Here is a 26,302-nt window from a genome sequence, read left to right as displayed (position 1 = left end):
TCAGCATGATGTCTGATGTGAAGGGGGGAGGGGAGGAGACAAGTCTTTAAATCAAGAGCAAAACATCTTAAAATAAGGAATTAAAAACAGCCTTTTAATCCTGGTTGATCCTTTCAAAATATTTAAAATTAAGAGCATTGTTGTGAGCAGAAATGGCAATGTGTCTTTCAAGTTTTCCTTTCAGCTGGATGGCAAAGGCAACTGAAATTACAGATCAGAACTCACAAAGAATCAACACTATTACTTCAAATTGTTTTGTGTATGCTTGCAATGTTATAGCTTTTTTTAATTGACGTGACAATCTCATCCACCCTCTGCCTCAGGCTGTCTCCATCACTACCGCAGTCTGTCTTCTTCTTCTGTTTATAACACACACACACACATACACACACACACACAGTTTTCTATCCTTAAGTGAATTGTAGTGCTCATGAAGAGGACTACATTGATCGCTCTATGGGTTAGAGGATAATTTAGACTACATGCACATTCAGTCCTTGTCCAGCAGTGATTAAAGATACCAATTAGAGCCAGTTGCAATTATGAGTTTATTAAAGGGAAAACATGTGTTCTCTAGGTTCTGGACTGAGACCACCCACTCAGTCCATACAGGCCATCTGATAGCCTTCAGAGAGTAAGAACTTTAGCTCACTACTGACCTGGTTTCCTGAACATGAAAAACTGTGTATCCTATCAATATAATCTAAGAGTGCTTCTCAATCTTTTGTACTGGTGAGCCTTTCTCATAGCAAGCCTCTGAGTGTGAACTCCCACCAGTTATAAATTAAAAACACTTTTTTATATCTTTAACACTATTATAAATGCTGGAGGCAAAGCGGGTTTGGGGTAGAGGCTGACAGCTCCAGACCCCCGCCCCCGTGTAATAACCTCATGACCCCCAAAGGGGTCCTGACCCCCAGTCTGAGAACCTCTGATCTAAGACATCCAGTCTGCCAATAAAATTTAGGGTTTTTTTCCCCACATCCATAGATTTTTAATGTGTGTATTTATGCAAGTCAGAAATCTTCTTGTTAAAGGTGTAAATGTATGCATTATAGGGTGTGTGGATGTTGTTTCTTAATGCTCCTCAACCTATTCTGAATATTTTCTTTTCCTGTTCTATGTATTTCATTGCAGAACTAAAAAATGCAGAAAGAGGAAACACAAAGGATGAAATAGCCATTGCCAGTCAATGGTTTCCTTGTTTCTGTGTACTCTCGTGGCTGGCTGTATCCATCTATTCTCTCTTATTTTATACTTAGGTTGCACTCTCATTGGGACAGGGATTGTTGTTGTGTGTTTGTACTGCACCGAGCACAATGGTGTTGATTCATGGCTAAATGTTATGATGATACACATAAATAATACTAGCGGGCATGGTAATACCGATGGTCTAAATCTGTTCATAGAGCCAACAACAAGAGAGGAGGTTCTGGCTTGAGATATATAGAGATATATAGATATAAATATAGATACCTACAGATAGATATGTAATAAATTAAAGATGAAAAGGTTTTGATTTTATAAAACCTCAATAGTCAGGTTTTGGGTTTGAAAAATCAAAACCAGAAGTGGTTCATATCTGGGTACGTTTTTTCTCTGAACTTTCCAATGTTTAGAGTTTGTAAAATTGGTATTTTTCTTCAAAAAAATAAATTACTCCCCAAATTTGGTAAGTCCCAGGAATGTCCTGTATCATAAAATTAATAAATTCCCATACTGCAACAGAAAGCAGAGCCCTTGCTCTGGGGATGGAGAGCAGGAGGCAAGAAACAACCAGCCACATATCAAAATGGCTGGCCAAAAAGCCCTGTACAGTGGCAATCTTATTCTCCATGTCTGCAAAGGAAAGGAGGTGTTTCCCTGTACCATTGTTTTCATCCTGCCATCCACATTCCAGGGAAAGATTCTGGAGTTCAAAGTCCTCTGAGGTAGCCTAGCAACATCCATGTTGAGAAACAAACATAAGGTTGCAACACCATGACAAAAATTTCATTTCCACCAGACTTAAACCTGTGACATTCAGTTTTGGTTTGATGAGCTCAAATAGTCTCTTGTGAGCGGGCTTTTATGTTTTTCCAAACCATTCACTGCTCTATTATATTTGTAAATTGTGTTTTGATTTCCCATATAGATACTTTGGGCAGCACAGTACAGAAACATCAACCTCTAGAGACAGAATATAGTAGCCATAGAAACTGTTGTAGCAAAGTTAAAGGGACTTGTCCTTCTAAGTCTCTATTGAAAATGGGGCTTTGTACCTTTACAAATATGGCCCTTTTAGGCACCTAACAATGCAGATGGAATTTCCAAAAGCACCTACTAGGCACTTAGGAAATCTGCCTTGAAATGAATAGGAGTTAGGCACCTAGGTGCTTTGACAAAAACTACTAGGTGCCTACTTGCATATTTAGGTGCCTAAATACCTTTTAAAATCTGTCTCTTAGATTCCTAAATCTTGTAGGTGTTTTGGAAAATGTTACCCTCCTATGTGCAAGGCATAGCTCCTGCCTCAGCAAGCTTATAACTGCAGCTTTGGGCTGCCCACCGCTAGTGAAAGTGGTGGAAAGCACAGGGACCAGAATCAAACCACTAAATCTTTATTATTGGTAAACATGATGATGCAGGCTCTGAGAGCAGGCTGAGTTTGTGGGGAGGTGAAAAGGGGTTTCACTCACTGCAGGTGCACCTCCTTGTGGCTGGGCCTGGTAATTAGCTTTCACCCTGTCCGGATCCCCTCTTCCTTCAGTTGCTCTTGCTAGGGTCCCTCTTTCTCTCCAGGACACAGGGGTGCTCTGTCTTCATGACTTGGCAGCCTTATAACCAGATCACTTTATAGCACCACCACCACCCCCCTTTTTAAGGTGACCAGATGTCCTGATTTTATAGGGACAGTCCTGATTTTTGGGTCTTTTTCTTATATAGGCACCTATTACCCCCCACCCTGTCCTGATTTTTCACACTTGCTGTCTGGTCACCCTAACCCTATTACATCTCAGGCAGTCCTCTGTTCCCACTCCTGCTTCTGTGCTAATATGCTAGTGGAACCCAGGCCCACCCATTACTCAAGTTTCCATTCCAAGGACACTATGACTAGCAATGTAGGTGTCCTTAGTCACAAGCCTTGTTGCTGTGTCCCTAGGTTTCTTCCTACCCCACCTCTCTATCTCCTTGCCTTCTCTGGTTTTGCCAGAACATCCTCTACTCTCTGTGGCTACTTCACCCCCCCAGCTTGTCAAATTGCCTAGCCCAGGGAAATACCTCAGGGCTTACTCTCCCCCTAGATCTCTCTCTTGTCTCTAGCCAACTCCCTTTCCTTCCAAGGAATAACTGCAGACCTCCTCCATGCAGGCCTTTCCTGCCTTCACTTCCTAGCTTTATAATCCTAACCCAGCCCAGTTTCATCTGCCATTAGGCCTTACCAGGCCCTCCTTCCCCGCCAGGTGCAGTGTCTAAGGTTAATTGGCCCTTCCTGGCCCAAATTAACCCACATAGGGCTTGTGTGGTGTGGACAGCCCATTGCAGGTGGGTGATTAGGAAAATAGCCATTTTACTTCTAAACTGAGGATTGATTCACTGGAAATTTGTGAGACAATGAACCTGGAATTGCTGAATCCCAGCCATTTTTAAGAGTGTAGCCAGCTCAAAAAGAAAAATTAACACAATTAATAAAATCCATCAACAACACGCAGCTTTGTTCAAATATCTCTCTAATTTTGTACCAGTGCTTATAATTTCCCTATTGACCTGCTCACTTTCAGTGCAATACAATAGACTAGGAGTCATTAAAATCATTCAGCACTTGCAAAAACCTTTACATTGTTGTTGGTGTGCAGGCTTCAATGCTGTTGTGATTTATTGTTTCACCTTGGATGCAAAGTGGCCAGTGTTCTACTTTGTTGGGTGCTGGATGAAAATTAGTTGACCGTTAGCCTACTGCTGAGTACAGTAAGACATGTCAAAAGGTTATAGGCTCCAATCTTAGAGGGCTGGGTAATTATTTGAATTTCTTAATTCTGTTTGGTGCAACATATCCTTTACACTTTAGTGTGTGTAGTGTGGTGCTGAAACAATGATTGCACATCTGGGTCAGATCCTCAGGTGATGTAAATCCAAATAACTCCCCGGACTTCAGAGGAGCTACCCCAGTTTATACCAGTAAAAAGATCTAGTTAATGTTACACAGTAGCACATACAAAACACTATATGAGAACACTGCATCCAGTGTAACAACCCATCCCTCAATCTCTTGCTTCCCTCACAATGCATTAAACTGCATTGCCCTACTGGGATCTCTCAGAAGAACGGTGCCTCAACGGTACACAAAGTCTCCAAGAGCACCTGTGAATGCAGCAACTGAGTTCACCCTTTAGACTGCACAGCACACACGCACCTCCATAATAGGCCCAGTCCACTGCTCTGTTTGGAGGAGGATGCTTCCTGGCTTCATTCGCTCCTCAGTTGCTTGGGGTCTGATCCTGAAATCTTTGAAGTCAATGGCAAAGCTTCCTTTGACCAGTGTGGTGCAAAATCAGATCTTTAGTAACTGAGGTAAATACATGGACTATGATTAGTCCTTGTGTGCAGGGGATGCAATGGAGAAGGCCCCCAGTGCTCCTATGAAGGGGCTAGGTACAATTTGGCCCTTAATCTTCCTGTAGTGTTCACAAAAACATACTGCATTTACTCAGTCCTCGGCAGCTCGGTTAGTTTTAGCTATAGCACACTTTTTCTTTTAATTTAAGCAAGAGGGTCACTTGAGTTGCCTCTCTCATCTAAATTATGCTTCAGTAGCACCAGCTTCTCAGGAAACACCTGGCACATTTCAAGTTCTGTGGCTGCTGTGAGGGCAAAAGAGTGCAATGTAGTGCAGCGTTGGGGCTTCTGTATTGCACTGAGGGGCAGAGCGTCACTCTGTGGCCCTTCCCTCGGGGCCCACGTGAAATACCCTTGCACAAAACCTCTTTGCTTAAAGTAACAAAGACTTCAAGAAACCTTAGGGATATTCCAAACAGTCAAATATACTGATCTTAACAAAGATAGAGCTTAATCTTAAAATATGGTAAGTGCTCCATATTGCATTCCCAGGTATAATTCAGTCTTTTTCAACTAGAAACAGGGAGGAGGGATAGCTCAGTGGCTTGTGCATTGGCCTGTTAAATGCAGGGTTGCAAGTTCAATCCTTAAATGGGGCCACTTCAGAAGCAGGGCAAAACCAGTACTTTGTCCTGCAAGTGAAGGCAGGGGCCTGGCCTCAATGACCTTTAAGTGTTTTTTGTTTGTTTGTTTTGTTTTGTTTTTTGGGGGAGGGATAGCTCAGTAGCTTGAGCATTGGTCTGCTAAACCCAGGGTTGTAAGTTCAAGCCTTGAAGGAGCCATTTAGGGATCAGGGCAAAAGTCTGTCTGGGGACTGGGCCTGCTCTGAGCAGAGGGTTGGACTAGATGACCTCCTGAGGTCCCTTCCAACCCTGATATTCTATGATTCCACAGGTACCCATTAAAAATTAAGCATTAAGAAGTTTGATAATTCTACATCAGCTTCACTTCCACAGTGTTTGGAAACAGCTTCTTTATTGCCCCTTTGAGAAATCAAGTGCACATCACCATCCTAATCCTAGAAAAGATACAGTCTATTATTATTCTCTAATAACAAGTTTGCAGGAAAAATACAAAGGCTGAAAAAAAAATGAAGCAATTTTTTTCTGAAGCTTGAGTGGCTTTAGATAGTTTTGACAAAATATTAACTCTTTAAATTGTATAAAAAAGAATGTTTTTTCCACAATTTCTTCATTAATCTCAAACAAAGAAGGTATAAAAATCAGTATTACATGATAAATAGATGTGACCCTGCAACCTCTTCGTGCCAACTGACAGAGGGCATTGGGGGTCCCCTGGTCAGGTATATATATAAGAGTTCACCAAAAGACAGCATGTGATGTCTCTACCGAGAGCCCACAGCCCAATGGTCATCTTAATCAGTGTGAAATGGCATGAAAGGATAGTATTTAGGAAGTTATGTAGCTATACTGAAAATAATGTTCTAAGGTAAGGCAAGTCACCAGAAAGTGATATGCCTCAGACAGGTTCCTTCCAGGCAGGTCTGGTCATGTGTGTATTGGGCATGCCTATTTGTACACCAACTCAGAAACCACCGTACGATTTCAAAATCTAGAAGAGAAAATGCACAGGACAAAAACAATCAGCAGGAGGCATCCTGTTTATAAATAAGATCAAAGGATTACCTCGGTATATCAGGTAACATGCAGCATCCTTCACCTAGGACACAAGCTAGCTGCATGTCTTGTCGCTCAAAAGGGATGGCAGCCTGGCTGGCTGGAAGTGGGAAGCACTGGGGAGCAATACTTTATTAGCTATGATAGTATCTTGTTAATTAAGTTTAGGCTCCAGAATGCATGTTATGATTGTATTTTCTATGTAACCCTTTGTTTCCAATATTCCTCTTGCTATCACTTGATTCTCTATCACTTACATAAACTTTTACTTGTTTTCACTACAAACTTATCTCAGTGCTGTGTGTTAAGTGAAGCAAAGATCTGAAGTATAATTGGGAAGCTGGGGAACAGTGAATCTGAGTACTGTGAGTGTCCAGTAGAACAGGGGCTGGACGCTCAAGAGAGATGCCAGGAGGGCTCAGGGGTTGGAATGTGCCTATTGCTAACCTGCAGAGAGAGAGAAGACCGGTGGAGTTAGGGAGCTGACTCTAGTAGGCACAGACAAGGCTTCCTTATGCTAAAGGCAGGTGGTAGCAAGGTACCCCTGGGTACTCCCAGGAAGCATCACTGTAGATGAACCTAATTTAACTGATGTCACAGAAGTGACAACTTTATTAGGTATCCTATAAACCTTTGATATCTTCAGGATATGATCAGAATGATCTAATTAACTTCAGAAAAAATAAGTAGAATCAAAAACTTTCATCCCTCACTATAAATTGGGTAACACTAGTATTTAATGTTGGGCCATTTTAAAAATCATGTTAAAACCACAATTTTCCTGGGCTGGGCAAAATTATCCCTGATAAACACTGATTAAATTAATTGTTTTGTGTTAAATCAGAAAGCCTCATTTTTTTCTTATTACGGACTTCATCTTAATAGGGAGATTGGATCTGATTCTTTTCTCAGATACACCATGTAAGTCAAGAGGGACTCCTCTGAAGTCAATGGAGCCATATCAATGTAAAGAGGAGGATCAGGCTTACTGACTCACAGACCAGCTCCTCTTCCATTCCTGATTGCATGGACCACTTGCCCCCAATAGTGATCCAACATCTTCCATGTGGCATCTATGGCAACAGTTAGGTGGGAAAGTAAAACTAGGAAAGTATTTAATGTATTTTTATTTTGTTTGTTTCCCAGAAGAAATGATTTGCTAAGAAAAAGCTGATAGACATCAGGACATGCCAGCACATGAAGAATATCAAAGCTTAAAGGATTTTTTTTCCTGCATGCAAATGGAAGTTGCTTCTGCACCGTGGCCTTCATCCAGCTGTCATTGAAATCAATGGACTGATTTTCATTGACTGTCAATGGGAACTGGTTGTGGCTACTTGTACTCTAGTGTTATCCTATGCTCATGTGATAGAGGCAAATAATTACCTATTAATATTGTTCATATCATAATATTTCCCTTCTACTTTTAGAAAAATGTGAAGTAACTTTTTACTGATGTCATTAGAAAGCATTCATTTTATATGTAAAACATTAGATTTTCCTTGTGAAGAACAAAATGACACTGGAAGGCATGGGTCTAGTTTGACAATGAGAGATATTTTCACACTTCAATCTCAACTTTTTTAATAGTTTGTGTGGCTTTTACAGTGTTCATATACTTTTACCTCTTACTATGGGTTTTACACATTAAGCCTTTAAATGTTTAATGATGTATGACAATAATGGGAAATATTTTGCATCTTTACTTCCAGTGAATGGTACCTTCCTCCTCAAAAGGTTTCATTGAGTCTAATAGGTACTATTCACCATGAGTAAGTGTGGGAGAATTACACTATGGGTCATAGTTGTTGCATGGCCTTTATTGGGATCCTTTTCCTGAGAATAATTGGTCCCTTATTTTCTTGTATGTTCATCTCAGTACAAATTTTGGGCCTGTGTTTTAAAAAGTCTGTTTTATTGAGTTAGAAAAAAGTACTGGCTACTTTATGCTTCTGTTGGTATTCAAATCCCTTAACACAGAAAAAGTGGAGCCTAATAAAGTAGCCATCACAGTTAATTTGGAAGGGTGTCACTGCTAGGGTGACCAGATGTCCCGATTTTATAGGGACAGTCCCAATATTTGGGGCTTTTTTTATATGGGCTCCTTTTACCCCCGACCTCCGTCCCAATTTTTCACACTTTCTATCTGGTCATCCTAGTCACTGCCATGAATGTTCCCTTAAAATTAGTATCAATCCTTACGGTAAATAGTTTAATTGAAAGGAATCAATGAAAGGAACTCATTTTACTCACATACTTTATTCACGCACATTAGAGGCAACACTTAACACTACATTAAATTACTTTCAAACTTGTCTGACCTTGCTTGTTTTATGACTAGTTGAGACATGTAATTCAGAATGTTGACTTGTGTTCCATTAATTTAGAAATCACCGCTTACTTTCACAGCAGTTGCCTAGCACTTATACAAGCATGATTTACATTCTTTGTTTATATATGATTTTTAAACATGTCATTGCTATTCATTAGGTGGTATACTGTGATTTAAAAAAAAACAAGAATTAATTCAGTTATCAGATTAACAGCATGACTTTACAAGACCACCATGCACTGAAAAATAAAGATTCATTCCAGCACATATTAAGATATATCTGTGATAATAACACTAGCAATACTTATGCATAATAAAGTTTTCTGGAAAGATAATGGGCCAAATTTTGCTTTCAGCTACACTAATGTAAATCAGTAACAACTCCACTGACAGGTCCACAATGGAGTTACTCCAGACTTTCATTAGCATAACTAAAAGTAGAATTCAGTCCAGTATAAAGAATTTAGGAACAAAAAGTATCTATAACACATACATGACACCAGCAGTACACCTGGCTTCAGACTTTGGGACCAAATGCTCTACAAGTGTAAATAAGCACAGCTCCATTGAGGCCATGATGTTTCACTCATTTGCATTAGCAGAATATTTGGTTCCTCATGTCTAACAAATTATTGCTCTGTAATCTACATGAAAATGCTGAGCATTTCTTCCAGATCCTCAGCTGGTGTAAATGACCATAGTCCAACTGAAACCAATAAAAGGATTTCACACATACTCCATTTAATTCTGGAAAAAACGTTAATTTAGGACTTCTTCTTGTGCTCCTTATTCAGATGAAATTACTATTGAAATCAAAATGAAATAAATGGAAGCTTTGCTTGTGAAATCAGTGCAGGATTGAGTCAATTTCTGAAGAAAACGTACACACTTAGTCTTATGCATGTTCTTCTTTTGACACTTATAATTCTATATAAGAGCTGAAAAAGATGAAATCATTACACTTAGGACACTTTCCACATTAATACGAGAGCCTACTAGAATTCTCTGAGTGTTATAGCAAAACAGTGGATGAAGGAGAACCAGCTAATATATTTTTGAATTTTTACAATTTTTTTAATAAAGACCATCATGAGAAACTAGTAAGGAAAATAAATTGTGGGTTAGAAACTGAGTAAGACATAGAGAACAAAGCCTTGTTTGTACTAGAGCAGTGGTTCTCAACCAGGGGTCCGGGCCCCCCAGGGGGCTGCAAGCAGGTTTCAGGGGTTCTGCTAAGCAGGGCCACCATTAGAGTCGCTGGGGCCCAGGATAGAACGCCAAAGCCCCACTGCATAGGACTGAAGCCCACGACCTGAGCCCTGCCACCTGTGGCTGAAGCCAAAGCCTGAGCAACTTAGCTTCGTGGTGCACCCTGTGGCATGGGGCCACGGGCAATTGCCCTGCTTGCTATCTCCTAACACCAGCCCTGGCTTTTATATGCAGAAAACCAGTTGTTGTGGCACAGGTGGGCCATGGAGTTTTTATAGCATGTTAGGGGGCCTCAGAAAGAAAAAGGTTGAGTACCCCTGTACTAGAGATTAGCTAATATCAACAACTTGTGGCCAGCAGTTAGGGTAGCTACGCTGGTGTAAGCCCTTGTTAGCTCGGAAAGCAGCAATTTGCATCAGAGATGCTTACCTATGGTTGAAAAGAAGGCAAGCTCCACTGCTGTAAATCACTGCTTTCCTTCTATGTCTTACACCTACACCTGTTGCTGGCCACCAGTTACTAAAATCAGGTTTCATCCCAGTATGGCCATAGTGCAGAAATAAATGGCTAATTTTCAGCATCACAAAAGGTTAACAGTGGACAATCCAGGGATCAGTTCTCACCAGTAGATGACACAGAATTATGTAGGTTAGTCAAGGCTACTGAAGACTGGGAGGACTTCTAGAGGAGCCTAGGAAAACTAGGTAAATGGACATCACACTGGCAAATGAAATTCATTATTGACAAATACAAGGTAATGCACATTGGAATGAATAGTTTGAACAACTAATTGACATTAATGGTGTCTAAATTAACTTCACAATTCAGGGCAGAGAGTTAGGGGCTATGATAAACGATGTGCAGCAGTGGCCAAAAACAGAAAACAAAAAGTCATCATAGAAAACATTAATGTCCTTATTATATTATATAAATTAATGGTACGGCCTCACCTGGAATATTGTTTTCAGTTCTAGTCACCCTATATCAAAGAAATAGCAGAAATAAAAAGAGTACAGCGATGGCTGACCAAGATTGTTAGTGGCCCATAAAAACTACCTCATGAGGTGAGATTTAAAAGATAGGATTGTTTAGTTTACAAAGGAGACATAGAATAGGGGACCTGATAAAGACATAGAAAATAATAATGGCATAGAGAAGGTGTAGGGACCAGGGCATGGGCAGTCAGACTTAATGGTTAGAGTCAGATCCAGAGGTGGGGGGAGTGAAGCCAAGGACCAGATCTAGAGACAGAATCAGGAGCAGGACATAGGAGCAGGGACCTGGAGTGAGGCAGGAACAGACAGAGGCAGGGCTTGGGAGCAAAGCACCTACACATGGACTATAGTAACAGCCAGCCAGAGACTCACCTAGTTGCTCAGGCAACTTCTTGTGCCTCTTTCTGATTTAAGAAGTGCATCCCAGTCAGTTGGTGGAGCTGGATATCTCAACCTATCAGGAGTTTTGTGGGCAGGGCCCTTTGGGAGCTAGAGCTTTGCTGAACCACTGGAGAAGGGGGTGGGGGAAGGGAGGCACAGTCTAAGCACTGCCTGGGAACCCATGATCCTCACAGAAGGTAGATTGAATGCTCTTATTTACTATCTTGTACCATAAGAGCAGGATATCCACTTAAACAGATAACTGTATTAATTTTAAATTAATTGCCTATGTTTGAACAATGCACCATTAACCTGTGAAACTCAATGGCTCTAGACAGAACTAAATCTAGACATTAGCAGGATTCAAAAATGGTTTAGGCATTTAATAAGAAAAACATTCAGTTTTAGATTAGATTTGTTTTAAAATAAAGGATAGAAACCCTGAGCCTGCCTCATGGCATAAGCCAACCAGTAAGGACCAGATTTTTAAAGATGTAGTACGGTACATAGTGGGATTTTCAAAAGCACTTAGGCATCTAACTTCCATTGAGACCAAAGTGCCCAAGTTTAAGTTATGACAGCCTCCCCATAGCTACCCTATGGACAGCAACATTGCCAGGAATCTCCACAGTGTACTGTTGTGCAGCTCTCTCCTGACCCTCCTTCCTTCCTCCCTCCAGTCACACCCACTACACCAAGGCTTGTCAGGAGATCTTCAGAAGACAGACTTGTGGCTCAGTGCCTGAGCATGGGGAATCCTCCCACAGGGGGATACACAGATTCTTGGGGCCCTTTCTGCCACTGTAGCCTCTACCCTGTGTGGAGGGGCCAGAGTGGGAGATATGGATTTCATCCTGAGTGTCTAAGTGATGTGATACAGTGATTATTCTTATTAATGAATATTGTGGCTCTATGAGATACACTCAAATGTAGCAGGAAAGGAGCCTGAAACAAAAGCCCTTGTATCAGAGGCCTGGTATGAGGCAGAACCTGCTCACAGAATTTGGCAAAAACAGGGCCAATATTGCAAAAATACACATTTTTAAGAAGTGCTAAGCACAGAGTACTTACACAAACACATTCCGATATTAAATGGTACCAAAACATTCCAATATTAAGGATGGTACAAAAACATTTCCCAAGAATAACATGAATACATTAACCCCTCCTAAAAGGGAAGGTTAGGATGACAGTATGTAATAAAAATGTTTTAATTAAACCAGCATGTACAAGATGAAGGGTAATAACTAGCCACATCAGAGGCAGTAACTAATTATGTCAGAGGCAGTATGAGCTTGTTTGTATCAGGGTATAAAGTATCTCAGAGCGAGTACCTTTGTCCAGCTGAGGGGGAAATGGAAAGTCCAGCCATTCACTGAGCTGTGTCCATTGTCACTGGCATACATGTCTTAGTATCCTCCTAGAGTCTGCCATGTGCTATTACCATGCTTTGTCAACAATAAACCTGGCTTGGTGCCTTTGTACCTTAATGAATCTTGTGGTCATTGAGCAGTTTGCTCAAGGTCTGCTGTGCTGGCTGTCTGCACAGAGCTGGGGCAGCACACACACAGCTCACCATCTAACCACAGTAATCACCTTGCAAAATTCCCATGGGCCTGATTGGCAGCCAAACTAACCCATAATTGTATTTGAAAAGTTGGTTTAGTCAGACAGTTTAGGTTAAAAAAAAACAAAAAAAACCCTTTGCCCATGCAGAAGAAAGTTAGCAAATAGTCATCTACGGTTCAGGATTAAACAAAATCATGTTCAGCACTGATAGAGTAACAAATGAAATATGTTTTGGGTCAAAACCAAGCGAATTAGGGGTTTAATCCCCAGAGAGATAGAGATTCAGGTGTGTTGTGTTTATTTAAATGTAGAGACCATGAGTTCAGAAAAAACTCACTTGTTTGAAATCAGCAGTGTTCCTACTCTTAGTTTAGAACACCTGTTATGCATTTTAACTCAGTCAGGTCAAGAATACCCAGAGCAGAAGTGATATTTATATGAGAGCATGGAGACTACAAAATACATATTTAGAGTGTTCCCAGGATAAAGTGCCACAAAGGATTGGAACTACACTGCTGCTTTTTCAGCACCAAGATTCTGAACAGAGATGTCTGAGACATCATTGGCTATACCCAAGCAGGTTGTTTTCTGAAAAGATCCACACGTAGGGCAACACACAAGAAACCTAAGAAACCGATATTGAATGTATCCAACCACCATTTCAAAGCAACCCCTTATGGCCAGCTGCGATACACAAACTATAGGGAATGAGTGACTGATGTAATCTGCAGGTCTTGTTCATATAGATGATTTAACAGATTAAACCCTAGAATCATGTTTGACATATTTAGTTTGGCTACACACATTTATAGATCTATACAGGGATACTTAATAGCATTAAGACAAAAACAGCTTTCTTTGTTTGTTTTTTAAAAAAACATTTTATTAACGAGTTTCCAATAAAAATCAATTATAACTGAAAAAAATCATAATTCGTACATGGATCTTGTAAAACAATACACAAAAGAATGCATAATAGCATGTCTGTCAGCACCCTAACCTGAGTTTTACAGTAGTGACACAAAACAGGGAAAATGGGAGAGGTTACTGAAGCTCCCATTTTTCTATGCTCTAATAGTCTCCCTTGTAAATATGAAGGACCAGATCATCTGGAATAAACTGATTTAGCTCCATTGAAGTCAACAGAAATATTCCAGTTTAGGATCTGACCCTGAGTTTTGTGGCAATATCAGGTATTAGGGTGGGAGGTGGAATGCAGTTACTACATCTTCATTTCAAATACTTATGTAGTTTCTTAATTGCCTTCTGTTAAAACAAGAAGTTGTCCAAGAGACCCCATGCCCAATTTCCTTTTGCAGGGTGAGCCAGGTTTGATCTTACATTATTTTCCATATTACCAAAGCTAGGAAAGACTTGGGGAAAAAACAAAACAAAACACAAAACAAAAAACAAAACAAACAAAAACACAAGGCTTCCTTTCATTGAAGTTGAATTTTTTTTTTTAAATTGAACCAGGCTCTAATCTCCTTTGCCACATTAATATAATTACCACTATTCTGATTCTTCTACTTAAACATGACTCCCTTTAAGGGATAGACTGTTTATATGATAATGACAAAAGTATATGCAAGAGAAGTATTATAGATATTTGTATACAGTCTTTAGTAAACAAATAATGCTAAAAAAATTAAGGGTAGGGCTCTAGCTTGGTGTACACCTTAGTTAAACCAACAGATGAAGGGTACTTCAAGCTTCACAGGATTGAGACAGTTACATCATTTTCCAAAAACAGTAGCAATATTTCTCAGTAAAAACATGGAAATTCAAATAGTTGGTTTTTAAGCAAAAATAGTGTTGCAGAGAACCAAACAAATCAATTCACATTACTAATAATAGCTGCTTCTAATGTAAAAACAGGTCAAAGAGACTAGTTCTTAGACAGAACTAGTTTAAGGAATAAAATTGTACACACACACACACACAAAGTATATTGTAGGAGGCTCTCTAAGTCAAAGTAGTGCATTTAACACTGATGGGCTCTTCAGATTTAAAACATTAGGTTAGATTGATTAGATTTTTTCCTGTAGTTTTCTCATAGTCTTGGGAAGTTTATTTCTTGACTTCTTGAAACTTGGTTTCTTACTCCCAGCTAAGAAAATGAAAGAAATGGAGTTAGGAAAAACAGTTTGACAGGAGTGTCATCATTCCCCACTTGTTTTTTCCATCATGTTTATTAGAACACTCACACTGATCGCAACAGCTGTAACAGAGGTTGCAGATTATTTTCCATTATATCTCCCTGTTTACGCACGTTCTGACCTTTCCAAAAAACATTCACCTTTGAGGCTGAAATTTTCCTTGACTGTTGTTAAGAATCAAAATGGGAAAAAAACCAAACAAAAACCAAAACAAAACAAAAAAACCCTAACAAAAATCTCTCAAGCCATTTTTAAGTTATAGCAGAAAAAAAAGTTACATTTTCCCCCATTACAATATTTTTTCTAACCACATTTCTTTTGAAAAGCAATAAAGCAAACAGAGCCAAAGTTTAAAAGTTATCTGCTGCTTTTGCCAAGTTACAAAAAATAGTTTTGATTTCATACAAAGTTCAAACATTTGAAAACTGCATATTGACCGCATATAGTCATGTTATTTGTTAATTCAGAGCACAATAAAGGCCAGACCAAAATCCCATTAGGGGGTTTTCCATTAACTTCAGTGGGCTTTGGATCATGACTTTTCAGTGCATATGTGAGCAGGGCTTGGGAAATGTGCACTTTTCAAAAGTGATCGAGAGACTTTGCCTAGTGATTCTTTTTAATTTGCATCCAAACGCCCAAAGGCCAGTCCTCAGCTCCTTTCCCAAATCCTCAGTTTTTAGGAGGGTTTTTAATCATTGAAATTAATCAAATGCTTTTAAAACAAACACACACCACAAACCACACACACTGCTTGAAGTGCCCCAAGCTCATTGATCTGTTTGAAGAGCAGATATATATGTTTTCTTTCCTTTGAATAAATAGTCTCCACAACTTTGGACACAACAACAACAAGGTGGCAGAAGAGTTGCCTGGGGGAGCAGAATGTGCTTAAGCTGCCTAAAAGCTGCCCATAATAGCACTCTCCCAGTGCTGAATCCTCTGAATCCCCTTCAGCTTGCCAGTGTCTACTGAGTCTTAAAGTACAGTTTTCTGAAGAGGCTGGTTTTCTTCTCTTGGGCTCTGCCAACTAGTGCCTGTGTGTTATAGAACTCATATTTCTTTATTCCTTCCTCACACACCACTTTTTAAAAAAAGAATCCTATAGAATTAATGCAACATTGCAGGCACCGATGAACTCTCAAAGTGTAAAAGTTAAAGCTGAATAGTCAACCTTATCCCTGTCTTTTTGTGCATGTGCATCATGATACTCTTACTTTGTGGTCATGCTATTTTACATAATAAAATACAGTTTAGATAAAACACTTTTATCAGATAACCATATTATGTGATTAAAGACCATATCATGATGCACAAAGAGGCAGAGGCAATGTTGCCTGGTCAGCCTTGGGGTCCAATCCTACACATACTACCATGAAAAATGTTTACCACAATTAGTCCTACTGACTTCATCTTTACTTCACTATTCTTGGGGTGAAATCCTAGCCCCATTGCAGTCAGTGGCAAAACTACTATTTATTAGAATGAGGCCTGAATTTCACTCCATGGAGGCTTATAAGATCAGACCATCACCTCCCACATTTCCTGATATTGAGTCCTTGACTGCACAACCTACATGTTGCATAACAGTCCTGTTGGTATTAAGTGTTCTAAACAATTTAAAAAAAAAAGTCACCTTAGAGTTTACTTTTGTTTTCAACAAATAAATAGTGACCCATGTAAACCCTAGATCCATCTTTAGATCTTCCCATTGACAGGCTATATTCTACCATTGATATCAATAGCTGAACTGATTGGTGAAAGAAGTTCCGGTTGGTGAACACTTTAGGATCAGCATATAGTATAATGCTACTGTAGTATGGTGCTTTATTTTCAGCTCTGAAAAATTTACATATAAAATTAATGAAGCAAAATGGGAAGTATTAAATCCAGGGATAACACATATGTACACAATTTTCTATTTAAGATGTCCGGGGGGTGTGGGGAAGGTCCATTAGCATTCTTACAAGTTTCAATCAGGGTGAATATTGGGTACTTTTGTGACCTTTGCAAGAAGCTGGGAATGTACGACAGGGAATGGATCACTTGATGATCACCTGTTCTGTTCATTCCCTCTAGGGCACATGGCATTGGTCACTGTCGGAAGACAGGATACTGGGCTAGATGGACCTTTGGTCTGACCCAGTATGGCTGTTCTTATTTAGCCATTTAGGTTTCACCTCCTATTTACAAGTTATTATTCTCATTGACTTCTAGGGGACTATTATCATGAGGAAAGAGGATCTGGCCCCCTGCATCAGTTTTACCAGCTGCACACTGGTGATAATACTGACCCCAAACTGTTCGAGGTGTAATGTTTGTAAAGTGTGCTGAGGATTAATTAGCATTTGTACAAAGCTCTTCATGTGTACATTTTAAACCATAAAAATCTTACCTTTCTTGCAGATACTATAACAATCTTTTTTGTTAACAAAGTTATTGGCATTTCCACCGCAACCCGTATAGCTGAACTCTTCACATGATTGACTCTTTGAGTTGTAGTAATAGCGAGTCACAGAAGATGAACATAATCCTTCATCTTTTGGGCTATAGCATAATGAGGGACCAGCTTAAAAAAAAAAAAAGAAAGATTACTGTAATGGTCAGTAGATCTGACTTGATGTATGTCAAACAACATTTCGGGCAATACTGCACTAATGGAAATGATGGTGATTACCACTGACTCAGTAGGACAGGCTCCTTACGTCCCAATCAGTAAACCATATACTCATCTCAGATACCATATAAAGAGCCCTCCCACAATCACACTGCATGTCAGATTCAGCAGTTCATTGTAGACAATGCTGTGTAGCTGATAAATACGAATCATTTGGAGCCACATGCTGATTTCTTACACATTTACATAGGAATTACTTCAATAGGACTACCTCTGTGAGTAAGGAAGGCATAGTTTTGCCCTTAATCCATTCAATGATTTGATAAGTACACCTAAATAACTTGTATATTACAAAAATTTATTTAAAAGAATCAGGTTAGTTTTTTTTCTTATCAGAATTGTGTCTTTGTTACTGTTGATATTTGCCCATTCTTTAAATGTGCAAGAGAAACTAAACTTTTCACCCGTGAAAATGTTGCCACTTTTGCCATGAGCCAAAACTAATGAAGGTTTCATGATGCATGTTATGATGGCTGCTTAGTCATCTAATGATAGTTTTATGCATCTGGTATACATTTAAGGTTCTGCTACAAAGCTTAGCTAGTTACCTGCTTACAGTAACTATCTTTCTCTTTGAACATGAGGCAACAAAGAGTCACAACTCCCAATAAAAGTTCTTTGCCTTCTGAGATCAAATGAGTGCCGAAAACAAATAACGTGGCCGTGTCTCTCAGGTCTTTAATTTTAAGAAGGCAGGCACTCTGTCCCTGAACTTCAGGCATCATCCACCTAAAGCCCAGCAACCACTGTGTTATACTGAACTGCGGCAACATGGGCACACACAACCAGATTCAGCCCTCAATTATACCCCTACAATCCCTCAGAAGTCAAGGGGTTGTATGGGCGTAATTGTTGGGCAGGATTCAGGTTGAAATATAATATTTTTAGATTGGTTGTTTTGTCCTTTACATAACAGGCAGTAGAGGTTGATGATTCCTGAAAGTGTGTAGTCAAAACTGACATGCACAGGACATACTCAGAAACACATTATAGCAATGAGCAAATATCAGACTTTAAACAGTAGAGGCAAAGCCTACGTTAAGATGTCTTCATAGGTAAAAAGAAAAAAAATTTGTATTGATAAACGCCATTGTTTTTATTGATAGCACATTAAAAAAACAAGTTATTTTAGTAGAACATTGGAGTACTCATTACTTTTCTCAGGTAAACAGTAGTCCACACAAGAATCTTCATCTTGAAAGTTGTTATCATTTCCATAGCATCCACCATAGATAAATTGTTCACACTTTATTGAACTCAGGTTGAAGAAATATCTTTTTAGGTAACCTCTACATGGTCCTGGATCAGCCTCCAGCCTGCATATTTTGGGCACTTCTATAATAAAGAGCATTTAAACATCAAAGCACAGTTAAGCTAAACTTTATTACATCTTTTCTGATATGTTTTCCATTGACAAAGATCCATCTCAACTTATTTAACTTCCGCTGATATGCTTAAGAGATAGACGATTGATTGTTAAAATACAACATTAGACTGAGCATCTTAAAAGCATTAGGGATAGACTATGATGAGCTCCAAAAAGAAGCCAGGCAAATACATCAATCCATCTTAGTCCTTTCCTCAGTGGAGTGATTTTATTGGTTTAGCCAACAAAGCACTAAGAAGCCTCCATTCAGTGGGAGTTTTATCCTAGCTAGGGTTGTAGGATCAACCCTAGTAGTACCAGTGCTGGTACAGGCAAAATGATAAATACAGGAGAAAAAACAGTTGGCTAAATCCACTGATTAAGGAAACCTTCACCTGCTCCCAGAAGTATCTTGGTGTGGAGATTTGTGAAAGCATCACAAAGTACCTGAGAGCTACTAGCTAAGGTATCATTTTGGCCCAAGTGAGATATATCTATATATAGATATAGATATATGCATATGCATGCCAGCTACAACTTTTATTGTAGCTGGAAGGAAATGCTTTTTAAAAATAGAATTTGGGGTCTATGCCTTCAATTGATGAAGCAGCAAATGTTGATAGAATACAACCTTCCCCAGAAGTTCAAGATGCTTTTAGACTGGGTAATGAGTACCCACAGGCATGGCTGCAGGGCACAATAAAAGTTTTAGTAGGGCAACCCAGCAAAAGAGCCATAGAAATATTAGTGAAAAACAACAAGATGGAGCTTTCTGACCTTGCTGAGCAAACAGGCTCCTACTCCTACCTTTACAGAAAGCAGGCACATCAGAAGGACTATCCTGATGTGCTGGGGGATAAAGGACGTGCTCAGTAGTCTGTTTTGCTTAATGCAAACCTGGGCAGTGAACTATTAACCAAGATGTCCCAGGATGCCCAAGCCAAATCTGGGGTGAGGACCTCTGTGTCTGAATAAAGGGCGAGAGAAAGGACTTACTCCGGATCATCCAGCAGCTCTTCTCACAGCTTTCCAAGCTTCGGAAGTTGTTGGCATTGCCCTCGCAGCCCCCGTAAGTGAACTCCTGGCACGTCTGAGTGTACCTGTCGTAGTACCACCTCGGGATGAGAGCCCGGCAGGGGCCTTCCTCTGGGGGCAGCAGGCAGACCTCTTGGTTTGGGGCTGTAAAGAGAGACAAGTGCTTTCGGGGTCAGTCATCAGGGCAGTTTCCACGTGGCAGCGAGAGGCGAGGGAAGGCGCTGGGAGAAGTTTACAAGGCAGGAGGAAGCGGAGGGTGAGCTTAGCCCCCAGCATGGGGAGCTTGGCGGCGGGAGCCATCCCACTGGAGAGACAGAGCTTGGAGCCAGCGCAAGAAGCGTCACCGGACAAAACCGGGCTGGAGGGAGCCACGGTCGCTTGCACCAGGACTAAAGGCACCCAGGAAAGCCGCGCTGAGCCGAACCCCCTCCCGCAGCTTGCCGGGGCCCGGAGCTCCGCTGTTACCTGCTGGCGCCGGGGGAGCGCCCAGAACCTGCCCCAGCAGCAGCAGCAGCAGCAGCGGCGAGCCCAGCGCTGGGCAGCTCCGGAGGCGGGCAGACGAGTTCATTGCCTTTGCCTGCAGTGGAGCCAAGCCCGGGCTGGAGACGCGGAACCAAGGACGAGGCGCTCCTGCTGCAGGGCAACCGATCTGGAGAGCGAGCCGGCGCTTGTCCTCCCCTGCTCCATCTCCCCGTCCCTTATATCCGCCGCGATCACCTCCTCCCGCCGGGCCGCAGAGCGCGGGTGTGGCGCGCAGCCTGATTCACGCCCATTTACATTTGCACCGCTTGGGAGCGCGTCATGCCGGCTCCGCAGCCAGGTTCCACTGGGTCATGGGCAGTTTCCCGTAGAGTAACTTCGGGGAAGGCCCGTTTGCTCACCCCGTGGGGACCCTGCAGAACATCTAGGAGGGAAAGTGGGGGCGGGGAGGATCTAATAGAAAAGCAGTAAAAATTGCTCGAGTGAGGCAAGAGTAGCACATCGGGGAGTCATGAGAGTGAGGAATGCTTTAAACATCCTCAGCAATGATGTAAGGCAAGATTGCCCCATTGTCACCTGTGTGTATCAATCATAAATCAGGCTATGCAATAATCAAACCCACTGCTGAGGAGAAGGAAGGTTTCCGACTTGTCCTGTCGTGCTGATCATGGTCATATCAAACGATACTGACCCCTCCTTTCTTACCTTTCCTTTTTGGTGCCTCTTCAAGTGTTAGTCGTTTGTTTCATTTGACAGGTTTCAGAGAGGTAGCTGTGTTAGTCTGTATCAGCAAAAACAACAAGGAGTTCTTGACAGACATGGAAACTTCAGTGGATTTTCAAAAAAGCATTCTACAAATTTCCACGTCAAAGATTAATGTCTGAGGCATCATGGAATGAGTAATAAAATACAGTGCTGGATAGAAAGTTAGTTGAAAAGCAGGAGTCGAAGGGTAATAAACTTCTTACGCTTGGAAGCTCTGTAAAGAGTAGCCTGAGGTCAGTTTGAGGACCACGCTTGTTTTAAAATATGCACTACACAAAGGAGGTCACTGAAAATGCCCTACTTATGTCTAAAAAAAAAGAATGGGGAGTCCTTGTGGCACCTTAGAGACTAACAAATTTATTTGGGCATAAGCTTTCATGGCCTAGAACCCACTTCATCAGATGCATGGAGAGGAAACAGGGGTGGCTCTAGCTTTTTTGCTGCCCCAAGCACGGCAGGCAGGCTGCCTTTGGCGGCATGCCTGCGGGAGGTCCCTGGTCCCGTGGATTCAGCGGCATGCCTGCAGGAGGTCCACTGGTCCCACGGCTTCGGCGTACCCACTGTCGAATTGCTGCTGAATCCGTGGGACCGGCGGACCTCCCACAGGCAAGCCGCCAAAGGCAGCCTAACTGCCGCCCTCACAGAGACCCCCCCCCGGCTTGCCGCCCCAGGCAGGCGCTTGGAACGCTGGTGCCTGGAGCCGCCGCTGAGTGGAAAATACAGTAGCAGATATATATACATAGTACATGAAAAGATAGGAGTTGCTTTACCAAGTGTGGGGTCACGCTAATGAGATAATTCAATTAACAGTAGAATACCAAGGGAGGAAAAATCACTTTTGTAGTGGTAATGAGGGTGGCCCATTTCAAACAGTTGACAAAAAGGTGTGAGTAACAGTAGGGGAAAATTAGTTTTTGTAATGACCATCCATTTCCTGTCTTTATTCAGGCCTAATTTGATGGTGTCCAGCTTTCAAATTAATTCCAGTTCTGCAGTTTCATGTTGGAGTCTGGTTTTGAAGGGTTTTTTGTTGAACAATTGCCACTTTTAAGTCTGTTATTGAGTGACCGGGGAGATTGAAGTGTTCTACTGGTTTTTGAATGTTGTAATTCCTGATGTCAGATTTGTGTCCATTTATTCTTTTGCATAGAGACTGTCCAGTTTGGCCAATGTACATGGCAGAGGGACATTGCTGGCACATGATGGCATATATCACATTAGTAGATGTGCAGGTGAATGAGCCCCTAATGGTGTGGCTGATGTGGTTAGGTCCTATGATGGTGTCCTTTGAATAGATATGTGGACAGAGTTGGCACCAGGGTTTGTTACAGGGATTGGTTCCTGGGTTAGTGTTTTTGTTGTGTGGTGTGTAGTTGCTGGTGAATATTTGTTTCAGGTTAGGGGGCTGTCTGTAAGCGAGGACTGGCCTGTCTTCCAAGGTCTGTGAGAGTGAGGGATCGTCCTTTAGGATAGGTTATAGATCATTGATGATGCGCTGGAGAGGTTTTAGTTGGGGGCTGTAAGTGACGGCTAGCAGCGTTCTGTTACTTTGTTTTTTGGGCCTGTCTTGTAGTAGGTGATTTCTGGGTACCCTTCTGGCTCTGTCAATCTGTTTCTTCACTTCACCAGGTGGGTATTGCAGTTTTAAGAATGCTTGATAGAAATTCTGTAGGTGTTTGTCTCTGTCTGAGGCATTGGAGCAAATGTGGTTGTATCTTAGAGCTTGGCTATAGACAATGGATCATGTGATGTGGTCTGGATGAAAGAAGAAAAAGAATAAAATCTTAGGTAAAAATAACTCTATCCCCTGATCTTCCTCTGTTGTCCTCCCTCCCGCTCACTCCCTCTTATTGTCATCCCGACTATGCTGTACCTACCTGAGATGGCTAGATCCTTGGAACAAGAAGGACTTGTCATTTTTATTTATTTGCAAAATGTCATGTACACCTACAGTCTGTATAAATAAAATATATACAAATAATTAAAAAGAGGTACCTTTGATGTATTCTAATAGTCAACTTTTCTGCAGTGGAGGATATGCAAACTAAAGCTAATACAGGAAATTTTCCAGAAAGGGGAAAAAGCAAAGAAGAGAAGAAAACTCACACAGTGTTGTTCATATTGACCCACAAAACACCTTGTCTGTAGAGCTCTCTTTCTCCTTGTACTTCTTTCCTGTATTTTTATCATCCATATATCCTTTAGATTTTATATTTTCTATGCTAACACACATATTTATAATCAGATTGCTAAGGGATAAATGAATGGCTTAGTGACACAGACCAAACTACCTAAATACAATCTGAGCTGTTACCACAAAGACACAGCTGTCATGTTTAGTAATCCTGTTATTGAGACAGTTAATAACAGATGTCCTGGGTTTTAGTTAGGGTTATTAGTAGCATCAGATGTAAAGAAACTTGTTTCCCTGGAGTGCAAACATACCTTTTCCATTTCTTGCAAAGTCAAAATGTAATTTTTCTAATATTAACAAAGTCTCAACTGACTTAAATGTGACTAGACTGATGTTCTTTAGAATGTATCATATTTGGTTAGAATTGAAAAAAAATCTAATACTTTAAACAAACAGCAGAATGAATGCACTCACTTCCACCATCACATACACACATAAACCATTGTTTAATTTAAACCTGTCTATCATTTTTGCAGTGCAGTTCAAAATTTAGTCAACTGCGCTTTCAGTTCAACAAGACAATAGATTTCAAATGTAGACCTGTTCTTAATAAGAAAGAAGAGACTAATAAAATCACCATTGTGCAGTTGCAGACACTGAAATCTTGTTTTTTCATGTTATTCCACTGAGTATTAGGAAATGTTATTTACTCCTCATAACACAAGAACTAGGGGTCACCAAATGAAATTAATAGGCAGCAGGTTTAAAACAAACAAAAGGAAGTATTTCTTCAAACAACACACAGCCAACCTGTGGAACTCTTTGCCAGATGATGTTGTGAAGGCGAAGACTATTACAGGGTTCAAAAAAGAACTAGATAAATCCATGGAGGATGGGTACATCAATAGCTATTAGCCTGGATGGACAGGGATGGTGTCCCTAGCCTCTGTTTGTCAGAAACTGGGAATGGATCACTTGATGATTACCTGTTCTGTTCATTCCCTCTGGGGCACCTGGCATTGGCCACTGTCAGAAGACAGGATACTGGGCTAGATGGACCTTTGGTCTGACCAGTATGGCCATTCTTATGACCTCAATAGATCTAGTCATAAGCATAAAGTGAGTAGATTTGCCTCCATTATTGGAGTAATTTTGGGCGATAGAGTGGCAAGAACATAGCTTTCCTGAATAGGAGTCACATTTGACATACCCATAAAGAGAAGATGCTACAAAATTCTTCACTAAGTCCTCTACCAATGTGATCCTAATGCACACTTGCTTTTTACCTGTGACTCTAAAGGGTAGATACTAGGGTAGGTAAGCAGAAACTTTGCAAGGTACAAAGTGTGGCAGTGGTGATACAAGGAAATAGAAGCACTGAGATACAGGCAGCAGGAGTGGTGCTGGGCAGTGGGCATTGCCTAGTAGTGAAAACCAGAAGCTGGAATCTGATTCTAAAAGCAACAGGTAGGTAGGTGGTGAAAATAAGGGAATGAACAGTGAGAAAGGAAATGTATTTTAGCGGCTACCTTCTGGGGAGACTGTTGGTGGACAAGATAAAAATCAGGTAGGCCAGAGAGAGGAATGTTGCAGTGGTTGAAGCAGGAGAAGACTGAAGCCTTCAAAAAACATTTCAGCAGCAGGACTCAAGAGGAAAAGGTGGATCTTGGGGATTTTTTTATAAGAGCTGAAAGGAGTTGCATAGCTGGTAGGGTTTGGGAGAAGGCAAAAGGAAACAAACATGACATCACAGTACTGAGCTCTCCTTGTTCCATGTGGTCAGATGTGTAACTCTAAGGATATAGTAATGCAGCCTTATTCAGTGGAATGAGACATGGCTGTCTGACTGTATTAATTATTATATTACAGTAGTAGCCAGCGGTCCCTCAGGATCTAGGATCCATTGTGTTAGACGCTGAACAAACACATTGAGACAGTTTACGCCCTAGAGAGTGTAGACTCTGAAGAGATGATGCAGCAAGTGAGGGTAAGAAATGGTGAAAGTTAGGAGCGAGGGAAGACAATTTCCCATCTGCAACTGTCCTCACTCAGGAGTGGGTTGGTAGAGTAGCATTTCCCAGTGGTCAGAGCTTAGGCCCATGCCCTGCAGGGAGCTGTTGGTAGGGGAGCCCCAGCCCTCCCACTCCACCAGGCTCTGACCCAGGGCAATTTGAGGACTATCAGTGGTCTGACAGCCAGTTAGACTTAAGGGTGCCCTTCCTAGGCCACTCACTATCACTTCCTATGATTGTCCCTGGGTAGGGTGACCAGACAGCAAGTGTGAAAAATAGTGACGAGGATGGAGGGTAATAGTACCCTATATAAGAAAAAGACCCCAAAATCAGGGTTGTCTCTACAAAATCGGGACATCCGGTCACCCTATTCCTGGGTTACCGTCTGGGTTTAGGCAGCATGAGGGTTGTCCACTCGTTACACAGCATCTTCTGGCAGCTGCATATAGCATGTTAGTTCTCTTCCTGAGTGGCAACTGCCTCCTCCTGCAACATGGGCCACTCTCCTGGGGCAGACCAGATCCCCTGCTGGGGTAGTCCAAACAAAGTAATGGGGGATTAATAAAACTCAGAGTCCACCTGAGGGGGAAAGAGAAATGCTTCCTTCTCAGGCTATCTCTGTAGCAGCTCCTCCCTTCCCTCAGGGAGAGACCCTTTGGCAGTTGTCACAGGGAGAGATTCTTCCTTTCTTTTAGCTCTCTTCAGCTGACCCTGAAGGTCACAGGTCTGCTGTCTTCCCTGGTCTGCCCCCTAAGAAGCTGCTCCCCTACTTTTTAACTCTTGCTCCAGTTGGAGCATTTCCTGCAGGTGTGAGGGCAGGGGCCTGGCTGAGCCCAGAGACGTTCCTTAACCCCTTGTTGCCCAGTGTGGGGTTTGTGTACCTCATCACACCTTCCTATACTGAATCCAGCACCTGCGGCAACTAGACAGGGCCATGTTGTAGTCTGTGTTACCT

General features: G+C 41.4%; 1 protein-coding gene across 2 annotated transcripts; it reads right to left on the bottom strand.

The window, feature by feature from the left end:
• Window positions 1-375: 375 nt before the first annotated feature.
• Window positions 376-20,664, bottom strand: TFPI2 (tissue factor pathway inhibitor 2). 2 transcript variants are annotated; one of them, XR_006577505.1, is made up of 6 exons: window positions 20,422-20,664; window positions 19,918-20,100; window positions 18,711-18,890; window positions 17,274-17,447; window positions 14,648-14,829; window positions 376-399 (listed from the first exon to the last, which is right to left on the bottom strand). XR_006577505.1 is itself a non-coding variant. In XM_045007973.1 (5 exons), exons 1-5 carry the CDS (start codon window positions 20,522-20,524, stop codon window positions 14,750-14,752), a joined length of 720 nt encoding a protein of 239 aa, XP_044863908.1. In that variant the 5' UTR covers window positions 20,525-20,664; the 3' UTR covers window positions 13,591-14,749. The 2 variants fall into 2 exon arrangements, 1 of the variants encoding a protein (XP_044863908.1); XM_045007973.1 differs by lacking the exon at window positions 376-399 and having other exon boundaries at window positions 13,591-14,829.
• Window positions 20,665-26,302: the final 5,638 nt, after the last annotated feature.

The sequence above is a fragment of the Mauremys mutica genome, chromosome 2, assembly GCF_020497125.1.
Source record: "Mauremys mutica isolate MM-2020 ecotype Southern chromosome 2, ASM2049712v1, whole genome shotgun sequence".
Lineage (NCBI taxonomy): Eukaryota > Metazoa > Chordata > Testudines > Geoemydidae > Mauremys > Mauremys mutica.
This window is presented reverse-complemented; position numbering and strand designations above follow the sequence as displayed.

Coding starts and splice junctions, on each gene's coding strand:
- TFPI2 (XM_045007973.1), bottom strand. CDS start 20,524: ATGAACTCGTCTGCCCGCCTCCGGAGCTGCCCAGCGCTGGGCTCGCCG. Junction 18,891..19,917: donor GAGCTGCTGGATGATCCGGA/GTAAGTCCTTTC, acceptor TCTTTATTATAG/AAGTGCCCAAAATATGCAGG. Junction 17,448..18,710: donor CTACTGTTTACCTGAGAAAA/GTAATGAGTACT, acceptor TTTTTTTTTAAG/CTGGTCCCTCATTATGCTAT.